Raw genomic sequence first — 21543 nt, forward strand, 5'->3', positions numbered from 1 at the left:
ATCTAGGCAAGTTTAAATGAGGCCGGAAACAACGAACAACAATTCCGCTAAATCCCCATATGCATATTTTAGATTTGGTGCTGTTCTGTCCTAAACCATATTTTAGAGTTGTTAAACATGCAAAGCAATGTCACCATGTTAAACTAGGCAAAATTCTACCCCATTTACATATAAAGTTTATTAAATTCGGAGTTACGGTTATTTAGTTATGAATTAAAGCATTTAAGCATGACATAGGAGCAAATTTAAACAAACAGCCTTTTAAACATTTTGAACATGGATGAAAGTTGGATATTATGAATCTAGACAAAATTCTAAGCAAGTTTCATATATAAAACATTTTAATCCGATGCACAGTTGTGAAGTTATTAAATGCATGAAGAATAGGGACTTTCCTGTAAAACAGTCATCTCTGGAATAATAGACAAATTCGCAGTGCACAGAAAAAAACAGCTATGGGCTGAATCTAAGAAGAACTGGGCTGCACACCGCGGGCCTTAGCAGGCCGGCTGGCCTAGTGGATCTGGTGCGGCTGCTAGGTCTGCGCGGATGGGCCAAGGGTAGGTTGGGCCTTGGTCAACGCGACCACGAAGCAGGGGATGCAGGGGATCGAACCGTTGTTCAGCTCGAGCCTGAGCAGGGCAATGGTGGTAGCGGCGGCTTGGCAAGGCGGGTCGCCGGGGGGTCGAGGAGGCAAGGAGGAGGCTGAGGCCGAGCTCCAGTGGCCGGATCTGGAGCTGACTCTCCGTTCCTGGCGTCAGCGGCAAACTCCGGCGGCACCATGGCATCCTGCAGAACGGGAGGGAGAGAGAGATGAGCTCGGTAGCCAGGGAGAAGAAGGACGGCGAGGTCGGGGCTCACCATGGCGGCGGTGGTCACCGGCGGGAGGCCAGGCGGCGGAGACGGCAGGAACACGAGGGAGGGGATCGGGGCTCTCCCGATCCGGATCGGAGGCGGCGGCGCGCATGCTGGAGCAGGCAAGGGATCCCGGGCGGTGGCGGCTCGGGCCCATCTCGGCCCGGGATGGGCTGCGGATGGGCCTGGCAGGGCCACAGCGGTGGGAGGAGGTGGTTGGGCGACGTGGCACCACGGGAGAGGTGGGGAGCGCCTGACCCACGGCGGCTGGCCAGTTGAGCGGCGCCAAGTGGCACTTGAGGGGTTGGCCGGCGCCGGAATTCGAGGAGAGGAGGTGGGAGGCGGCTGGAAGATGATTGGGGGCATAGAAATTTAGGAGGAGGGGCAGGTAGCTACCCAAAATGGAAGGGGAGAAGGTTTATATAGGGCAGGTTCTAGGGTTAGGGGGGTTTAGGGGGGTTTCGGACCCTCCGATCGCGATCAGATGGCTCCGGTCACGAGGATGGAGTAGGTGGGCTGCAGGATGAGTGGAAGTGGGCTGTGTAGACGGTCTCGAACTGAGAGAAGAGAAGAGAGGGAGGCCCGGCGACTGTTTCCGGAGACCGAAAACGTCCGACGTTAGACCGGCTACTATTGCCGCTATATTTATTCGTTAGGGCATCAAACGAACTCCGATTGCGATGAAACTTGGCAGGCGGTTTACCTACACTATAACAAGACCGCACGCCAACTCTCATCCCATTCCGAGAACATTTTTCAGCCACTTATAAAATAATATTTCGGACATGCCGCGGGCGCGTGCAAGTGTGTCTGGGCTCAGAACGGACGACGGACGAAACTGGGGAACCCGGACGGATGCAAGTTTTGAAAACATGATGATGCAATGCACATGATGACATGGCAAGATGCAACACAGCAACGACAACGAATAACTGGAAGACACCTGGCGCAACGGTCTCGGGGCGTCACACCCCGGCCGTCATTGTCTGACCAATGCGGAAGCATGATTCTCTGTAGGGAGGGCCATGCTGCCTCACGTGAAAGTGAAAGCCCAACCTGAACTGGCCTGGCGGACATGACGGGTAAGAACACTGATGGAGAGATTTAATTTTGTTTGGTTAGGTATTGTGTGTTCGTTGGATGATAGGGTGCCTTGATCATTCAAGTTGGATGGCACGAGATTGACTCGCATAGGATCGTAGTCAATGGTACGTACCGAAGTGCTACCAATCTGGCCCAAGTTGTTGCATCAAGGTGAGATGATCACCCTGTTTAGTGCTCCTGCTCACTTCACAATGTTTTGTCGTGAAAGCTCAGTCCTGGATAATTAAATCTTTTCATGTACATTCCTTCAGGCGGTGGATGGGGCACGCACCTCCTCGGACCATTACTTCCCCAGGTAATCCCGTGCGACGAGCACGTCTATACCCTCCAAGCGGCTACTGCCGCACCCTCTCCAGTGGAGGCGGCAAAGTTGTGAGCGTGTTCTATAGCTCAGGGCTGCACCATGGACAACTTGATCGTCGCTCTCACGGCCACCGCCGCAGACTTTGTGGTAGGCCTGCTTATCCTCGCCGAGCATTGTAGGTCGAGATGACACACATAATGGTATGCAAAATGTGTAGGCATAATTTAACAAGTTTGTTGAAACATGTACCACTTTCTTTAGTAAAAGTATTAGATGTCCTGAATAAGCTCTAATATGTCACCATGATTGTTCTCATTTGTTAAACAACGGGGAAAAGTTCTTTCAAATAATTTACTTATTTTCAGATTTTTCTCCTCATGCATTTTTGCTAGCACGCTGGTGATGTTGAGTGATCCTTTTCCATATGATTGTGCATAGTATGTAATTTTTTTCAGAAATATTCTTTCGAGGGATTTTATTGTGCCACGAGTAAATACAATCTCAGGTTCTCATGTACTGCCAAACTATCATTCACAAGAATTTATTATATTGTTATCAGCTATGATTTATGCTATTTTTTAACATTTCGTAAAATGCAAGACTGTATTATTATTTGTTGGTTAAATTTTCATATTATATATTTGCATATGTGCACCGTTACTCAGTTAACATGATATGTATAGGAGAATCAGGTGGGACTACATTATTAATAATCATTATAGGTCTTAGCTCGATTTATAGGTCTTAGCTCGATTTATAGGTCTTAGCTTGATTTAAAGGTTGTAATTTTGTTACTCTGATGCAAATGCACATGCCTTTTTGCTCACTGGAAGAGCAGGAAAAGGTGAAACTTGAGAAGGATCTGACACATGCATTGATTCATATTTTACCAATGACGCTTTAGTGTTTCTCTTGTCTAAGTACAAGGAGAGATCCCATTCTGCCAGCTTCAGTTGCTAATTCATCACTGTTTTGTAAATATTATTTGCAAATCTACATTCTCTAAGGGGTAGCAACGCATGGTTGGAATCTTCCATGTTGTGGAGTTTTAAAAATCACAATGGCAATGGTTTCAATAGAAATGAGTTGAACTTCCAGTGTGTTTGATTTGCCAAAGGCTAACAAATGCTATCAATCTAGCCCCACTTCAATAAGAAACGCTAAAGTTTGTATGTCCGGTAAGCACTATTTTTTTCCTAGTAAGCACTTTTTTTGTGGTTGATTTAAGGGTCCAAAAATCAGAATTATTTAAGAATCATGAAATTGGTGTTGTTGTGAATGAATTTCCCATGAATGAGTTATTGGTTTGCCATTTTAGTGTATGAACATGACTAGGATAGCGATATTTTGTCAACTCCATTATTTATAGCCATTTAATGTGTTTTTGTGTAATAATATATTAGTTGCAAGCATGTGTGATGTGAAGCAGGCATGATGGGACATGTGCAGAGCGAGTGAGAGTATGAGACACGGTGTATGAAGCATGTGCGAAGAGGGACCCACAGAGGGCGGCCATCATCTCCCGCTCGAGAGATAGGTTTAAACATCCCCTTTCCCTACCAGGGTTCAGCGACAAATATGTCGTGAGGTGGTCAAGATCATCCCTTGACATTGACAATGTCTAGACATGATGTGACTAGATGGACAACTCAGTCATGATCGGCGAAGGCCAGAAAAAGGATAGGCGGTGACACGTGTAGGATGCTTTGTTCAAATAGAGGTCATGGAATGAGAGCAGAGATGTGTCCTAAAGTCATGCCTATTAGACTAGGGCCTATACAATTTAGTTTTTCTCCCATTGCAACACACGGGCAGAAATAAAACTAAACAACACACAACCTAAGGGCGATAAGTGACCCCACAATCTCCGAAAACACTTATATAAATGGTTAGTTTAAATAAAAGATGTTCAAAGGATTTTAAAAATATTGCAAAATTAAAAAAACGTGAATTTTAGAAAATATTCCCAAATTTAAAATATATTTATGGATTTCAAAAATTATTTGCAGATTAAATAAATTTTAAAATTTAGAAAATGTAATCTTTTTCACGTGGTGTTTACCAGTTTCCATTAAATATTCCATGTCATAATCTCCCCCAACAACATGGAATATGTTCCATTATGTTGGTTTCAGTGCTAAGAGTGTCGCTCTAGTCCCTGGCTGATAGAAATCATTAATGTTGCAAGAACAAAAAACTCCATTGTCTTCAATGAACCCCCAGGAGTAAGGTTTTTCTAAAAATGTCCCGTGAAATATTTTTTGTAAGCTTCAAAAGTGTATTCTACAGTTTTCTTAGGAACAGGTTTGGTTAAAGTTTCAAGAGGACTATTTGGATGATAAAAAATCAATTTCCAAGTTACTAATAATTTGAATTTTCCACAATTTGACAACGTATATCACCCTTTCTCCACAAACATCGTTATAGAAGGATAGACTCTCACTGCTTGGTCGTCAAATACCATGCCAACCAATGACCTCATTCTCTCAGAAAAGCATCACATTTCAACACGCCAATTATGCTTTGAACACCCTTTCAAGATTCTGTAGATGCATCAAAAGCATCCGGCTATAATACTACAAGTACAAAACAGAACTCAAAATTGCTGTGCACGTCAAAATCAACTCAAACCCCAAGCGAATTCTGCTTCTTCGCGGTATTCATGTATGGCCGTAGCACAAACTCGTTCTGTGCTTCGCTTTGGTCCACAGTTCCTCGTTTGATCTGTCCCGGCAAAACAGCAAGCTTATGTCAGCACAAGACATACGAAAAGCATCGAACAGAGCGGCAATAGCCAGATACGGAGGCATTTCTTCACCTGATAGAGTCGCAACTCAAAACGGGGCCCAACCTCCTTCAGGTCAATGGATTTGGGGCCACCATGTTTTTCATAGATGTGATGCCTGCCATAATCAGAGAAACAAAAGGAAGATTACATCAGAACATCGAGTGACAGATGATGTGTTTTCATGGAAACAAAATCCAGACATGTTGAAAGACTATATTTTCTGGACTTTTGAGACAAAGACTCAATACAGCTAGCTTTGTTGTGTGAATATATTCTATGCGACTGCTGACATCAACAAAAACCAACAAGGATGATAAACAAAGTAAGATGGTAACCTGAAAGAGATATAGTCATCTCTATTGGCAAAAGTGATTAGACGCTTTGACTCCGGCTTCGGCACAGGAAAGAGATGCTTCATTATATTGGCAGTCCTTTCACCAGTCTGCAACAATTCAACCAAATCAAACAAAGATAAGTTTCATTTCCAAAATAAATAAAGCACAAACACAAAGATAGCAAAGAAAACTGTGCATTATAAAATTCCCATGAACTTTAACGAGAGCTTGTCTACTTGCAATACTCCCACTGTTTCTAAATATAAGACGTTTTGGCAGTTCAAGAGGTAGTAGTAACCACGGATGCATATCCAAGAATGCCAGTGGCCTAAATCTCTTTTAGAACCAAACAACCCGAGGAGAAAAGGTGGAAAATTTACAAGTGCCTAACCAAATACTCAAGCGAAACTCACAAAAATGAACTTCAAGCCAAATATGCAAAAGTAGAAGTGGAGGTGCTCAGTTTAATAATTTTGAATGGTTTGAGTTTGTCTTCACTAGTAAGCACATATATCAGGTTAACGAGAAAAACATCACCGCAGCCTCCAAATTTAGTAACAGACTAAGATAAAAACAGAAAACAAAATAATTCTTTTTCCCTAAGCAACAGTAGAAATGGTGGCGCTCAGTTTAATAGTATTGAATGGTTTGAGTTTGTCTTCATTAGTAAGCAAATCTCAGGTTAACGAGAAAAACATCACCGCTGCCACCAGATTTTGTAACAAATTTAGATTAGAAACAGGGAGGCAACAGAGCAAAAAGGTGATGTTAATGAGAAACACATCACCAAACTTTAGATCAGAAACAGGGTGAGGTCAAAAACAGAAAAGGGCCAGAGCAAAATAAAAAATTTCCCCTAAGCAACAGTAGAAATGGTGGCGTTCAGTTCAATAGTTATGAATGGTTTGAGTTTGTCTTCATTAGTAAGCAAATCTCAGTTTAACGAGAAAAACATCACCACAGCCACCAGATTTTGTAACAAACTTAGATCAGAAACAGGGAAGCAACAAAGCAAAAAGGTGAGGTCAACAAGAAACACATCACAACACCCTCTATATTTTGTTAAAAAAAATCAGAAACAGACAAGGAACATAGCAAAAAAGACTTCTTTTCTGAGTAGAAGTGGAGGCACTCAGTTTAATAATTTTGAATGGTTTAGTTCATCTTCATTAGTGAGAACATCTCAGGTTAACGAGAAAAACATCACTGTAGCCTCCAAATTCCATTACAAATTTAGATCAGAGACAGGAAAAGAACATGGGAAAAATAAGTTCTTTTCTAAGCAAGAGTTGTAAATGGAGGCGCTCAGTTTAATAGTTTTGAATGGTTTGAGTTTGTCTTCATTAGTAAGTACATCTCAGGTTAACGAGAAAAACATCATAGCAGCCTCCAAATTTCATACAAATTTCGATCTGAAACAGAAACAGAACAGAAAAAAAGATTCTAACCCTCATCCTATTACATACTATCAAGATAACCAAGGCTGCTGAGATGTATAATTTTGAATGGATAGAAATTATCGTCATGGTTGGTCTCAGGTTAACAAGAAGACCATCATTGCAGCCAGGCAACTAACCAGTGTAGGAAGCACAAAATTTGTTCGAGGTAAAATAAGCAAACAGGTACCAAAGCTGCTCAGTAAATAGTTTTGAATGGATATGTTATCCTCATAGTAGGTCTCAGGTTAACGAGAAGTCCATCATTGCAGCCATCAAGCCGGACAACAAACATTGTCTGAGGAAAATGAGCAAACAAACTACTAACTGAAGCGTGGAAAATTCTTAAAAATGATACCAAAGCTGCTCCATTTACATAGTTCTGAATGGACATATTATCCTCATAGTGTGTCTCAGGCTAACAAGAAAACCATCATTGCAGCCAACAAAGATAATAAGCAAAGCTATTTTTAGTGTGAACTTTTGTGCACACAACAAAACAACAGTAGCAACAAAGCACATGAGCATACAGCAGCCAAGACAACATATATTCTAGGCAGCATAAGAGCCACTGGAACTGGAGGTGCTCAGAATCAGATGAACAATCATGAAATCATCATCAATTTCATCATAATAAATAGCATATGTATGTGATAATATAAGCATTATCACAAATTTTGTTCTTGAACGTATGTATGTATCTATGCATGAGCAAACACACACACACACACACAGAGAGAGAGAGAGTCCTTGCTTAATTAGATAAGCCAGAATCATCACAGCAGGCTCAAGTTCCAGTGTGAGTATATATGCATGTGTGAATGGACTACTGATAAATGATAGGTCTAGAGAAACCAAGAAACCAAAAAATAAAAGCATTACGGAATACTGCGGGATGTTCATCCTAATTCTTTAACACAGATACCGAAATGCTAACACAAAACTATTTTACAAGCCACACAAGGTGGAACAATTACAATGAAAAACATAGATAAAGCATGAGTGACATTGTTAATTGTTGTCTGCATGCATGAAATGAACATGGAACATTTAACAGGTGAGACATATTAGAATAAAGTGACTCAGGATTCAAGTATGTAATACCTTGGTTGTGAAATTGTCCAGTATCAAATGAGGGTAAGCTTCTGACATTTTGCCCATGGCCTTCCTATCTTTGATATCATGCCGTGTTACCTGCCAAAGATGGAACCACGAGTTAACACCAAGAATGGTGTCCCATGTTGTACACTGCCCCAGCTCGTCATGAATAAAACAGATATTGGCACTTACCACATTGAGTAACCCAAAGTATGCAGTTGGACCTAATGGTAGATGACACACAATCAAACCATCAGGCTGACCACGATGCTCATGCACCAAAATAAGATCAGTTATCTCGTGTGATCGGCAGGACTCAACAATTTCTGATATCACCTACCGGGAAGAAAAAAATGGATCGATAAGAAACATTAGCCAAAACTCACAAATGATATGAGAGAAAAATTACAGTCCAAACAAACACTATCTAGCATGTTCACTTTTTAATCAATCAAATCTTATGTGAATGAAACCTAATCTGAAGTTGGTACACAAAGGATACACGAGATGGAATGCTTCCGTATCATACCTGACCACCACGGTTCATCCTCTGTGAGTTCGGAAATACAACTTTCAGCTCCTGGCAAAAGAACAAGATTGACCAGTCAGTAAGCACAGGATGCATCATTTTAACCTGTCAAAACACCTTCCAATTCACAGCACAAGCAAACCTTAACAAACTGAGTCAGGGGCGCACTCGGGTTACGAGATGTTGTCAAGAGAATCTTGGGCTCGCGCAGCGTGGCGCCGGCGTACTCGTCATCTATGATACTCCTCGGCACTGCCACCGACCAACCAACAAACCATGAAAAACGCAACAAAAAAAGTAAAGAAATGGGAAGGTGGGGGCGATGGATCCGACGAAACCTGCCCGGTCTTGGTCGTCGAGGTCGATCTCGCGGCGGAGGGCGAGCTCCTCGTTGCGAAGCTCGGTGGGGATAGGCTTGCCCTCCTCGAGCGCCTCCCGGACGCGGCGCTTCTTCTCGTAGTGCTGACGCTCCTTCCCCTCGAGGCTCTTCCGGTAGAGGTACTCCCGACGGAGCCGCGTGTTCCGACGCAGCATCTCGCCTCCCTCTCCCGACGGGACCAAGCAAAACCCTAGCTAGGCGCTTGATGAGTGGAAGCGATAAACCCTAGTAGCGACTTCAAAGCTTTGGCGGCGCAACGCGAGCTTGGACACGGAGTTGTGGAAGGAGAAGGGCTTGTTTTAAATAGCAACGCTTATGGGCTTCTATGGCCTCCCCAGACAGGCTTATGGGCTTCTATGGGCTTCTCCAGACCGATGATGATGATTATAGGGAGTACGTTTTTTTAGGGTGGAAAGGAGGAAGACCACAGATAATCTATCTACAAGAAGGTGCGCATAAATCTGTTTCCCTCTCGTTAGGGTTTTGCTTCTCCCGAAGGCGATCGCGCCGCCGTCGAGCACTTCACCTTCCCTCCTCCGGTTGCGGCCAGGCGGGCAGATTCGGGCTGATTAAGGGGTGATCTGGCATCACTTCTGAAAGGATCGATATGGTTGACTAGAGGGGGGGTGAATAGGCAACTAACAATTTTTAGCTTTTCTTTAACAATTTAAACTTTTCATCAAAGTAGGTTGTCTAGATATGCAACTAGGTAAGCAACCTATATGATGCAACAAGGATAGGAACACAAGCAAGCAAGATATATGAAACAAATAAGTTTGCACAAGTAAAGGCACGAGATAACCAAGAGTGAAGACGGTGGAGACGAGGATGTGTTGCCGAAGTTCCTTCCCTTTGAGAGGAAGTACGTCTCCGTTGGAGCGGTGTGGAGGCACAATGCTCCCCAAGAAGCCACTAGGGTCACCGTATTCTCCTCACGCCCTCACACAATGCGAGATGCCGTGATTCCATTATTGGTTCCCTTGGAGGCGGCGACCGAACCTTTACAAACTAGGTTGGGGCAATCTCCACAACTCAATTGGAGGCTCCCAACGACACCACGAAGCTTCACCACAATGGAATATGGCTTCGCGGTGACCTGAACCGTCTAGGATGCACAAACACTCAAGAGTAACAAGATCCGCAAGGGATTAGTGGGGGGAATCAAATATCTCTTGGTGGAAGTGTAGATCGAGGCCTTCTCAATCATTCCCGAGCAAACCAACAAGTTTGGTCGGCTAGGGAGTGAGATCGGGCGAAAATGGAGCTTAGAGCAATAATGGAGCTTAGGGGTGGAAGAGATAAGTCAACGGGGAAGAAGGGGACCCCTTATATAGTGTGGGACAAGAATCCAACCGTTACCCACCAACCAGCCCGCGGCCAGCGGTACTACCGCGCCTGGCCAGCGGTACTACCGCAAGGCCGCGCGGTACTACTACTTGCAACCAAGCGGTACTACCGCACGGCTGTGTGGTACTACCATACCGACCCACGGTACTGCCGCAACCCCAGCGACAGTAAAGATAAACAGACGCGCAGGAGTTGGGGCGGTACTTCCGCACACGCGGTACTACCGCGCCCCCCATGCGGTACTACCGCAAGGCAAAAAACCCCAGCCAGGGGGAAAGGAACTTCCGTGCCTACTTCCTCAAAGAAACGGAAGTAGCAAAAACCCGACACAGTAGTACAGCCAAGGGGCGGTACTACTGCCTGGCTGCATAGCGCGGTACTACCGCTCGGCGAAAACGGTACTACCGCGGTAGGTGCGGATGTAAAAAATTACATCCGCCCCTACTACCGCAAAGGGGCGGCACTAGCCTGGTGGGCAGCGGTAGTGCGGCTCCAGGGGAGCGGTACTACCGTGGGCACCTGCGGTACTACCGCGGATGCCTACGGTACTACCGTTTTCCTAGGAGTTGTACTACCGCGACCAACCACAGCAGCCAGACAAGGGAGGCAAGAAAACGGAGGAAGCTCCAAGGAAAAAGGAGGGGACAAGAAGGAGACGTGTACGTGATGATTCCATCCAAACCTTTCCAACGCGGACCCCCTCTTAATAGTATGGCTTTCCTACGACTCAAATCCACCAAAAAGAAACGTAGAAAAGACGCCGTCTTCATCAGTCTTCGAGGGGCACCCAACCGTCTTGTGCCTAGCAATGAAATGTCTGGAATACTCAAGGCACACGATTAGTCCGCACATGCATTGTCATCAATCACCAAAACACTTAAGGATAAATATGCCCTTACAATCTCCCCCCTTTTGGTGGATTGATGACAATACGGGATTTGCACAAGGAAAATAATATTAAGTAAATGCAAACCCCTCCTCTCTAGAATATAGACGGGCTCCCCCTAGATGTGTGCCACCTAGATGAGTGCTTTGGACTGCACGGCACACGAATACTAGGATCAAAGCTCCCCCTATATTATAGAGACAAGGCATATTTATCACTAGACAAGATAACACAAACATAAGTTAACTACGATAGATAAAGTGCATATGTCTTACACCATATGAGGAAAGGTCTCGAAAGCACAACCCAAATAAGAGCAAACAAGCACAAACGAGGTACAAAAGACAAAGCAAATAAACGCACCAAGCATGACACAATGCAAATCCCTACACTCTCTCCTCCTTTGGCATCGAGACGCCAAAAAAGCAGAGAGGACATCTACACACACAGGGTGGCTCAGGCAGAGAAGTCGTCCCACTGCTCCTCGTGCTCCTCGTCAGACTCAACGGCAGGGATAGTCTCCTCGAAGTCATCCTCTAAACTGGTCCACTTGTATCCCTGCTTTGACATCCAGACAGCCTCGGGTGTGATGACGTCCTCAGACCCGCCAGACACATCCTCTCCAAAGAGCCTCATAACCTTGTTGTCACGGCAGCGACTCTCTTTGTCTGCCATGTGAGCCCTGTACTGTCCCTTTGCCTGCATGCAGAAGAGAGTCTTCATCTTGTCCTTTAGCTTCTTGGCCCATGACGGCTCAGAGGAAGGAGTGGTGGACCTAGCAGCACGGTCCTCGGCAACATTCTCAGCAGCAGCCTCCTCCTCACCAGCAGCCCTCCTAGCAGAAGAGGTCTCAGCACGGGTAGTGGTGTTGGCCCAGTTGGACTTGACGCGGAGGTTGATGGACTCATGGCGAATCCAGTCTTGCGAGTGAACACCGCAAACCGAAGCTCACACCACATGATGTGTGAGATATCAAGTGGCTGAGTCTGAGAAGAACGTGCCTCTGCACACAGGAGCAACATATCCACTAGATATGCATGGACCTTGTCCTTGTCGCCAATGCATGGGAACAGAGTGTTGCGGAAGATGCGATGCATGATATCCAGAAAGGAGTTTAACACCCAAGTTGACTTGCCATTGGGGAGCACCTTCTCAACAAGGAAAGGCTGAAGCAGGTTCTTGTTGGCAGACTCAGAGTTGGCATGGGGGCGAACGCCAACGGGGGTGTGAAGCCCGTCATCAGGAATGTGCAGCAGATCCATGAACTCTTTCCATGTAGCAGACAGCTGACGACCGTTGGTCATCCAGGTCATCCTTCGCTCCTCCCCGGGATGAAAGTACATTGAGGCAAAGAACTGATAGATGAGCTCAGGGTCATAGTCAAGGTGAAAGGAGATCACCGGCTCAATAGCAAACTGCTCCACCAAGTCCAGAGCCTCTCCAAAATAGTCACAAAACTTGTCCTTCCACATGTGATGCATGTCTATCCACTTGACATCCATGAAGGTATTCTGCTTGCTCTTGATCACATCCAGATAGATGAGAACCTGTTGCTTGTTCCAGAACATCTCGGTGCCTCTGAGCACAGCCCGAGGAGTCACATAGGGATTGATCCTCCGGCGTTCGACATACTCAGAGACAGAAATCTCGTCCATGCCCTTAGCAGGTTCCTTTTGCTTGCTGGCAGTGGTCTTGACATTGCGCTTGGGGGCATTGGAGCCCTCTGGGGCTTCATCTTGGGGGTTGTGCAGACGCTTGGAGCCAGTGTCACGACTGGGATTGGAACGACGAGAGCCACCACCTGAGACACAAAAACGCAAAACACCCACAACAACCAAGAGGGATTAATGCAAAGACCACAACCAAGCAAGAGAAACAAGCAGAAAGCACACATGATAAATGCCTAGAGAGAGATTTGATCCCTACGGTAGTACTGCCAAGTGATGTGAAGCTAAGATAGTAGTACTGCTCTCAGACGCGGTAGTACCGTGCAAGGTCACGGTAGTACCGGGTCTAGGAGCGGTAGTACGACCTTAGCGCCTCAGCTAGTGCGGTAGTACTGTGTCTGCTGAGCGGTAGTACCGCACAAGCTAGCACGGTAGTACCACATCTGTCAGGCGGTAGTACGGCAAGAGCGGTAGTACCGCAGATCAGACACGGTAGTACCGCACCGCGTCAGATTTGAACGAGTTCAAATCTGAGAAAAGCCCGCGAAACCGCGGCGGTACTACGGTTGGACAAAGCTACCACAAGACAGCATGTCAAGTATGATTCCTACGCATCACGACTCTCCTACATCCTACTCTTGCATAGATTTGGCCTAAAATCTCAAGAACAACAAGTTTCTCCCCAAAAACCTAGAAGTAAGAGAACAACCAAGAAAAAGAGGGATTTGGGGAAAAACCTTGGTCCATGGCAAAAGGAAGTGGTGGGGAACGATCCCACCGGTCGAAATCCGAGGAGAGTGGCCGGAGACGGAGATCTGGCGAGGGCCTCCGGCGTCGTTCTTGAGCGAGCGAGAGAGAGAGAGAGAGAGAGAGAGAGAGACGTGGGGAGAGAGACAAATGAATGGGTATGGGGAGTTGAAACTCCCCAGCCCGAGTCATAACCCCCATGCTCCCTCGACGGCGCGGTAGTACCATGCCCCAACGCGGTAGTACCGCCTGGCGCAGTACTTCCGAAGTACCGCACCTGAGCGGTAGTACCGTGTTGTGGCGCGGTAGTATCGTGCCTCCCAAAGCGGTAGTACCGCGGTCAGCCGCAGTAGTACCGTGGGCTCAAGAAGATGCACGTTTCGAGCACACGAAAACCTGGGTCTTTACACAAACACTCCAAGTCAACACGACACCACAAGACCACGCAACACACAAAGCCAGAAAGGCACACGCCAAACGAAACAACCACGAGACACCACCTCTCCAAAGAGAGGGCGGTGGCCGTAGCCATCTATGTTTGAGTCAATTGGTATGGCACCGCGAAGAATTATCCTTGGGTCCATGACCAAAACTCGTCTTTGAAGCACAAGTACCATCAAACATGGCTAATGTGAAAGACTTGATCGATTTATGCATAATGGGGGGAGGGAGAGTTCATTGAGAGAACATCACTCCCCCTATGTCCATGCCTACATCTAAACAGGACAACACATTGAGTATGGTGGGGTGTGCAAGGGTTCAAGCAACATTGCTCGAATCAATGATATTTAGCTCATGCCTTAACTCGCGAAATCTTGCTTCATCCAGGGGCTTCGTGAAGATATCTGCAAGGTTATCATGAGTGTTGACATAGTTGAGGTTGATCTCTCCTCGCCTAATGTGATCCCGAATGAAGTGATACCGGATCTCAATATGCTTCATCTTGAAGTGTTGCACCGGGTTGAGAGAGATCTTGATGGCACTTTCATTGTCACACCAAAGAGGCACTTTGTCACAAATGACACCGTAATCCTTTAAAGTTTGCCTCATCCATAAGAGTTGTGCACAACAACTACCGGCCGCCACATACTCCGCTTCGGTGGACGAGAGAGACACACAACTTTGCTTTTTGGAAGACCAACTTACCAAAGAGCAACCAAGAAATTGGCACCCTCCGGAAGTGGACTTCATATCCACTTTGTCTCCCGTCCAATCGGAATCCGAATACCCTACAAGCTTGAAGTTTGCTCCTCTTGGGTACCATAGGCCAAAGTTTGGGGTATGAGCCAAATATCGAAAGATTCGTTTGACCGCCACATAGTGACTTTCCTTAGGTGCGGCTTGAAAACGTGCACAAATTCCCACACTCAACATGATATCCGGTCTAGATGCACAAAGGTAAAGCAAGGAACCTATCATGGAGCGATATACCTTTTGATCCACCGCTTTACCATTGGGATCTATGTCAAGTTGGCACTTGGTGGGCATGGGAGTGGAAGCCGGCTTGACATCACTTAGCTTGAATCTTTTGAGCATGTCTTGAGTATATTTGGCTTGATTGATGAAGGTTCCTTCTCTTCTTTGCTTCACTTTGAACCCTAGAAAGAACTTCAACTCTCCCATGGAAAACATCTCGAACTTTGAGGTCATGAGAGTGGCAAATTCCTCATTGAAAGCTTTGTTAGGGGAACCAAAGATAATATCATCAACATATAAGTGGCACACAAACAACTCCCCTTTGACCTTCTTAGTAAAAAGAGTGGCGTCGATTAGCCCAACTTCAAAACCACGGTCTTGTAACAACTTGGTAAGGTGGTCATACCACGCACGTGGGGCTTGTTTAATGCCATAGAGTGCCTTATCGAGTTGATACACATGATCGGGAAAGTAGGGATTCTCGAACCCGGGGGGTTTCTTGACATAAACCAATTCATTAATGGGACCATTAAGAAAAGCGCTCTTGACATCCATTTGTTGTAACTTAAAGTTATGATGAGAAGCATAGGCAATCAACATGCGAATAGATTCAAGACGAGCAATGGGAGCAAATGTTTCACCGTAGTCGATACCCTCGACTTGGGAGTAGCCTTGTGCTACCAAACGAGCCTTGTTGCGAATGATAATCCCATGGGCATCTTGCTTGTTCTTAAATATCCACTTGGTTCCGATGACACTGTGGTTCCCCGTCGGTCTTGGCACCAATCTCCACACTTTGTTGCGCTCGAAGTTATTGAGTTCTTCATGCATGGCATTGAGCCAATCCGGATCTTCTAGCACCTCATAGACCTTGTGGGGTTCCACACAAGAGACAAACGCGTGATGCTCACAATAGTTTGCTAATTGTCTACGAGTTCTTACCCCCTTTCGTAAGCTTCCAAGCACATTCATCATGAGACGATCCTTGGTGGAGAGCTTGGAAGCAACCTTGGCGGCACGACGCTCTAATTCCTCCTCGGGGGTGAGACGAGGAGTGGTCACTTGATCATCTTGAGCGTCGCCTTGAGCTTGTTCTTGTTCTTGAACTTGCTCGGAGGAGAGAACTTGACCTTGGGCATCACTTGATGTGTCAACACCGTCTTGAGCGTGATCTTGCCCTTGGTCATGTTCTTGAGGATGAGGGCCATCATGTTGTTCTTCGGAAGCGTGTGGGCCTTGGGTTGGTGATGGCTCCGCTTGAGTGGAGCTTTGTCCTTCTCCTTCGGCCACAAGGTGTTCCTCAATGGGTAGGATAAAGCCAACACCCATTCTTCTTATGGCTTGGGGAGGAATTTCATCACCTACATCACAAGTGCCACTTTGCTCCACTTGGGAGCCGTTATTCTCATCAAACTCCACGTTACACGTCTCCTCAATAAGTCCAGTGGATTTATTGAGGACACGGTAAGCATGAGAGTTTGTAGCATAACCAACAAATATGCCCTCATAAGCTCTAGCCTCAAATTTAGACAACCGAACACCTTTCTTGAGAATGAAACACTTACACCCGAACACCCGGAAGTACTTGAGGTTGGGCTTGTTACCGGTGAGTATCTCATATGGAGTCTTGTTCAAGCCCTTGCGGAGGTAGAGCCGATTGGATGCATGACACGCGGTGTTGATGGCTTCGGCCCAAAAGTTGTACGGAGACTTGAACTCCGTCATCATGGTCCTTGCCGCATCCATCAACGTCCGGTTCTTCCTCTCCACAACACCATTTTGTTGAGGGGTGTAAGGTGCGGAATATTGATGCTTGATCCCCTCATCACTAAGAAACTCATCCAAGGTGTAGTTCTTGAACTCGGTGCCATTGTCACTTCTTATTGTCAAGATCTTTGCATTGTGTTGACGTTGTGCTTCATTTGCAAAGTCAATGACGGTTTGTTGGGTCTCGCTCTTCCTCTTGAAGAAATACACCCAAGTGTATCTTGAGTAGTCATCCACAATCACCAAGCAATACTTCCTACCCCCAAGACTACCGAAGGATGGAGGCCCAAAGAGATCCATGTGAAGGAGCTCCAAAGGCCTCTTTGATTAAATGATAGTCGTGGGAGGGTGAGCCTTCTCATGTAGCTTTCCTTCGATACAAGCACTGCAAGCACAATCTTTAGCAAAACTAACATTCTTTAGTCCACGGACATGGTCCCCCTTGAGGAGACTTTGCAAAGATCTCATATTGACATGGGCTAAACGGCGATGCCAAAGCCATGCCACATCAACTTTAGCCATTAGGCATGTCGCGGTCTTAGTGGGTCGCTCCGAAAAGTTAATCACATATAGACCGTTCTCGACATGCCCAACAAAGGCTACTTTAAGAGTCTTGCTCCATAAGAGGGCCACGGTATCGATATCAAAGAAAGTGGCAAAGCCCATGATTGCAAGTTGACGAACGGAAAGTAAATTGTATGCAAGGGACTCAAAAAGCATGACCTTCTAGATCATGAGATCATGAGAGATGACCACCTTGCCAAGTCCCAATACCTTGGAGGATGAGGCGTCACCCCACTCGACATTGGTGGGCATAGATGGAATCTTGTGCACGTCCACCACCAAGTCCTTGCTTCTGGTCATATGATTCGTAGCTCCGCTATCGAGCAAACATGATCCCCCACCGGAAGCAAACACCTACAAGAGATTAATGCTTGGTTTTAGGTACCCATTTTGTAATGGGTCCTTTCATGTTAGTAACAAGGGTCTTTGGAACCCAAATAGACCATTCAATATATTCATGAAGAGAACCAACGAATTTGGCATAGACATGCCCATCACTAGCACGGCATAACACATAAGAAGGATTAAAGTCGCCGGCTTTGATGCGAGGAGTGACATTGTCCCTTTTGACAACGCCACCCTTCGCGTTGTTCTTCTTCTTCTCCTCGGAGGCACTTTCTCCCTCCTTCACAAAGGTTTGCATGAGAGGAAGAGGTCGTTTGGTCTTGTCATTCTTCTTCTTGTTCTTGGAGTCGGGCACGTACCCAACCCCTTCCTTGGCTACAACTCCCTTTTGGTTGATCAAAAGATCATTGAGGTTCTTCTTGCCTTGTATGCAAGTCGCAAGACCTCTCTCAAGTTGCCCCTTTAGCTTAGCGTTCTCCTCAATGAGATGCACACGCTCACAACACGGGTTAGTAGCATTTGCATTATCAATTAACATCATACAAGGAAAAGTGGCTTTTTCCTTGGTTAGCTTTACTTGAAGTTGATCATGAGACTCTTTGAGGCTAGCATGAGCACCCTTCAAGACCTTGTGAGCCTCCTCTTTGAGTTTAGCAAGATCAACCTCAAGTTCGGCCTTCTCGGAGTTTAGCCCATGAGAAACAATGAGGACATGATCATAATCTTTCTTTAACTTAGCATGATTAACGTTGTGTGACTCCTCAAGAGCCAAACGAAGACCACGCTCTTCCTCAAGAGCATTGGAAAGATCCGAAATCTCATCGGCATAGTCGCGACTATGCCCTTCCATCCTAGTGATGGTGTCTTCGTGTGCCTCGATCATGTCATTGGCTTCACCAAGTTGTTCCAAGAGAGCAACAAAGTGCTTCTTGGATTTTCCCTTGAGTTTTCCCATAAAGGCCTCAAACTCATTTGCCTCCACATTAGCTCCCTCAAGTTCATTAATGCTATCCGTTGGAGAAGGATAATTAATGATGGTAGTTTTGATGTTGGGGGTTACCTTGTTGGTGGCTTTAGCCATGAGGCACTTGGCGGTGATGCTCTCATTAGGTGAGTCAAAGAGAGACACCCGTGGAGTCGTCGCAATGGCAACGGAGGCCATGGCAACCGACTCGTCACCTTCATCATCGTCATCATCCTCATTGTACTCTTCTTGTACCACCAATGCCTTGGGAGGAGTCTTCTTGGTGAAGGTGCTCTTGTTAGGGAATGATTTGGCCTTGTCCTTTCGGATGAGCTTGCCACCATTGTCTTCCCTCTTCTCATACGGGCACTCCGCAACAAAATGACCCACGTTGCCACAATTGTCGCAAGTCCTTACACGTTGCTTGCTCTTCGTGTCACTTGAGTTGTTTTTGCTAAAGTTTGGCCTCGAGTTTTTCTTGCTCCAAAATTTCCTTGAAGCAAGTGCCATGTGTTCATGATATGCATAATTCGTATCTTCGGGGTTGCTCTCCTCTTCTTCCTCTTCTTCTTCTTCAACGGTGAGCTTGGCCTTCAATGCAAGGTTAGGCTTATTTGCCCTTTGAGAACGAAGCACCACATTGTCGGCGGTCTTGTCCAAAATGTTCATGGCCACAAACTCATCCAACACTTCGCTTGAGGTCAAAGTGTGGAAGTCCGGTCTTTGACGAATGACGGAGGACATGGCCTTGTGGTAGGGCATCATTGCCTTGAGGAATTTGCGTTTGATCCAATTGTCATCCGTGTCCTTGCTCTCGTGATCTCATAGTAAGACCGCGAGTTTGGTTACTCTCCGATAAATCTCACGAGGTTCTTCATCTTCTTTCATTGCAAACTCATCGGCCTCATCTTGCACCACTTCATAGTTGGAGCGTTGAATGCTTGCGCTTCCCCGGTAGATAGAGACAACACAAAGCCATGCATCTTTGGCCAAGGCGAAGGGACGAAGATGAGGTAGGTCTTCGGGTGGAATTGCATCTTGAATGATGAAGAGAGCATTCTCATTGAATTGATTATCTGCGGCTTCTCGAGGAGTGAAGTTGCTTGGATCATGCGGATAGAAACCTTCTTAAATGATTCTCCAAAGGTTAGTGTTCACATGATTTAAATGATGCTTAAAGTGGTAAACCCAAGAATCAAAGTCCTCATTTTTCACAATCTTAGGGGGAGGACCGGCATGATTCAAATGAGTGGAAGGAACCGGTCCACCATAAACAAGTGGTGGTTCCACATGAGCAAAGATGCCGGTGCCATTTTTACCACTAGAAGAAGGAGCCTTTTCACTACTAGCTTCCCCCTTATCGGAGATAGCATCCGTCACCTTGTGGGTGGGATCACTCACTTTCAACGGTGCGGTGGATAGTTTAAGCCCCTCAAGGAATTTAGTAAACATGCTTTCAACCTCGGTAGTCATGCAGGTTTTCAATGTCTCCAAGGCCACATTGAACTCCTCATGAGAGACCGAGGTTCCCCCATCACCCGTAGACGAGGTCAGATTCGCACCGGAGTGTTCCTCCACACCGTCTACGGTATCAACCATACTCTTCGGACGATAAAGTCCTTAATAAAGAGACGAGGCTCTGATACCAATTGAAAGGATAGATATGGTTGACTAGAGGGGGGTGAATAGGCAACTAACAATTTTTAGCTTTTCTTTAACAATTTAAACTTTGCATCAAATTAGCTTGTCTAGATATGCAACTAGGTGAGCAACCTATATGATGCAACAATGATAGGAACACAAGCAAGCAAGATATATGAAACAAATAAGCTTGCACAAGTAAAGGCACGAGATAACCAAGAGTGGAGACGGTGGAGACGAGGATGTGTTACCGAAGTTCCTTCCCTTTGAGAGGAAGTACGTCTCCGTTGGAGCGGTGTGGAGGCACAATGCTCCCCAAGAAGCCACTAGGGCCACCGTATTCTCCTCACGCCCTCACACAATGCGAGATGCCGTGATTCCACTATTGGTGCCCTTGGAGGCGGCGACCGAACCTTTACAAACTAGGTTGGGGCAATCTCCACAACTCAATTGGAGGCTCCCAACGACACCACGAAGCTTCACCACAATGGACTATGGCTTCGCGGTGACCTCAACCGTCTAGGATGCTCAAACACCCAAGAGTAACAAGATCCGCAAGGGATTAGTGGGGGGAATCAAATATCTCTTGGTGGAAGTGTAGATCGAGGCCTTCTCAACCACTCCCGAGCAAATCAACAAGTTTGGTTGGCTAGGGAGTGAGATCGGGCGAAAATGGAGCTTAAAGCAATAATGGAGCTTAGGGGTGGAAGATGTAAGTCAACGGGGAAGAAGGGGACCCCTTATATAGTGTGGGACAAGGATCCAACCGTTACCCACCAACCAGCCCGCGGCCAGCGGTACTACCGCAAGGCCGTGCGGTACTACTCCTTGCAACCAAGCGGTACTACCGCACGGCTGTGCGGTACTACCGTACCGACCCACGGTACTGCCGCAACCCCAGCGACAGTAAAGATAAATAGACGCGCAGGAGCTGGGGGCGGTACTTCCACACGCGCGGTACTACCGCGCCCCCCATGCGGTACTACCGCAAGGCAAAAAACCCCAGCCAGGGGGAAGGGAACTTCCGTGCCTACTTCCGCAAAGAAACGGAAGTAGCAAAAACCCGCCACAGTAGTACCGCCGAGGGGCGGTACTACTGCCTGGCTGCATAGCGCGGTACTACCGCTCGGTGAAAACGGTACTACCGCGGTAGGTGCGGATGTAAAAAATTACATGTGCCCCTACTACCCCAAAGGGGCGACACTAGCCTGGTGGGCAGCGGTAGTGCGGCTCCAGGGGAGCGGTACTACCGTGGGCACCTGCGGTACTACCGCGCCACCACGCGGTACTACCGCGGATGCCTACGGTACTACCGTTTTCCTGGGAGCTGTACTACCGCGACCAACCACAACAGCCAAACAAGGGAGGCAA

The 21543-nt window shown here is 46.5% G+C and overlaps 2 protein-coding genes across 2 annotated transcripts; both read right to left on the bottom strand.

Moving 5' to 3' along the window:
- Positions 1-260: 260 nt before the first annotated feature.
- LOC123152483 (extensin-like) lies at positions 261-1235 on the bottom strand. The gene is made up of 2 exons (XM_044572012.1): positions 862-1235; positions 261-789 (listed from the first exon to the last, which is right to left on the bottom strand). The coding sequence occupies exons 1-2, from the start codon at positions 1219-1221 to the stop codon at positions 622-624; spliced, it is 528 nt and encodes a 175-aa protein (XP_044427947.1). The 5' UTR covers positions 1222-1235; the 3' UTR covers positions 261-621.
- A 3486-nt stretch (positions 1236-4721) lies between these two features.
- Positions 4722-9108, bottom strand: LOC123147344 (U3 small nucleolar ribonucleoprotein protein IMP4). Its single transcript, XM_044566576.1, has 8 exons — positions 8788-9108; positions 8592-8701; positions 8450-8500; positions 8113-8256; positions 7927-8016; positions 5387-5493; positions 5082-5166; positions 4722-4987 (listed from the first exon to the last, which is right to left on the bottom strand). The coding sequence occupies exons 1-8, from the start codon at positions 8981-8983 to the stop codon at positions 4889-4891; spliced, it is 882 nt and encodes a 293-aa protein (XP_044422511.1). The 5' UTR covers positions 8984-9108; the 3' UTR covers positions 4722-4888.
- Between the last annotated feature and the right edge of the window lie 12435 nt (positions 9109-21543).

Source organism: Triticum aestivum, chromosome 7A (genome assembly GCF_018294505.1).
Source record: "Triticum aestivum cultivar Chinese Spring chromosome 7A, IWGSC CS RefSeq v2.1, whole genome shotgun sequence".
Lineage (NCBI taxonomy): Eukaryota > Viridiplantae > Streptophyta > Magnoliopsida > Poales > Poaceae > Triticum > Triticum aestivum.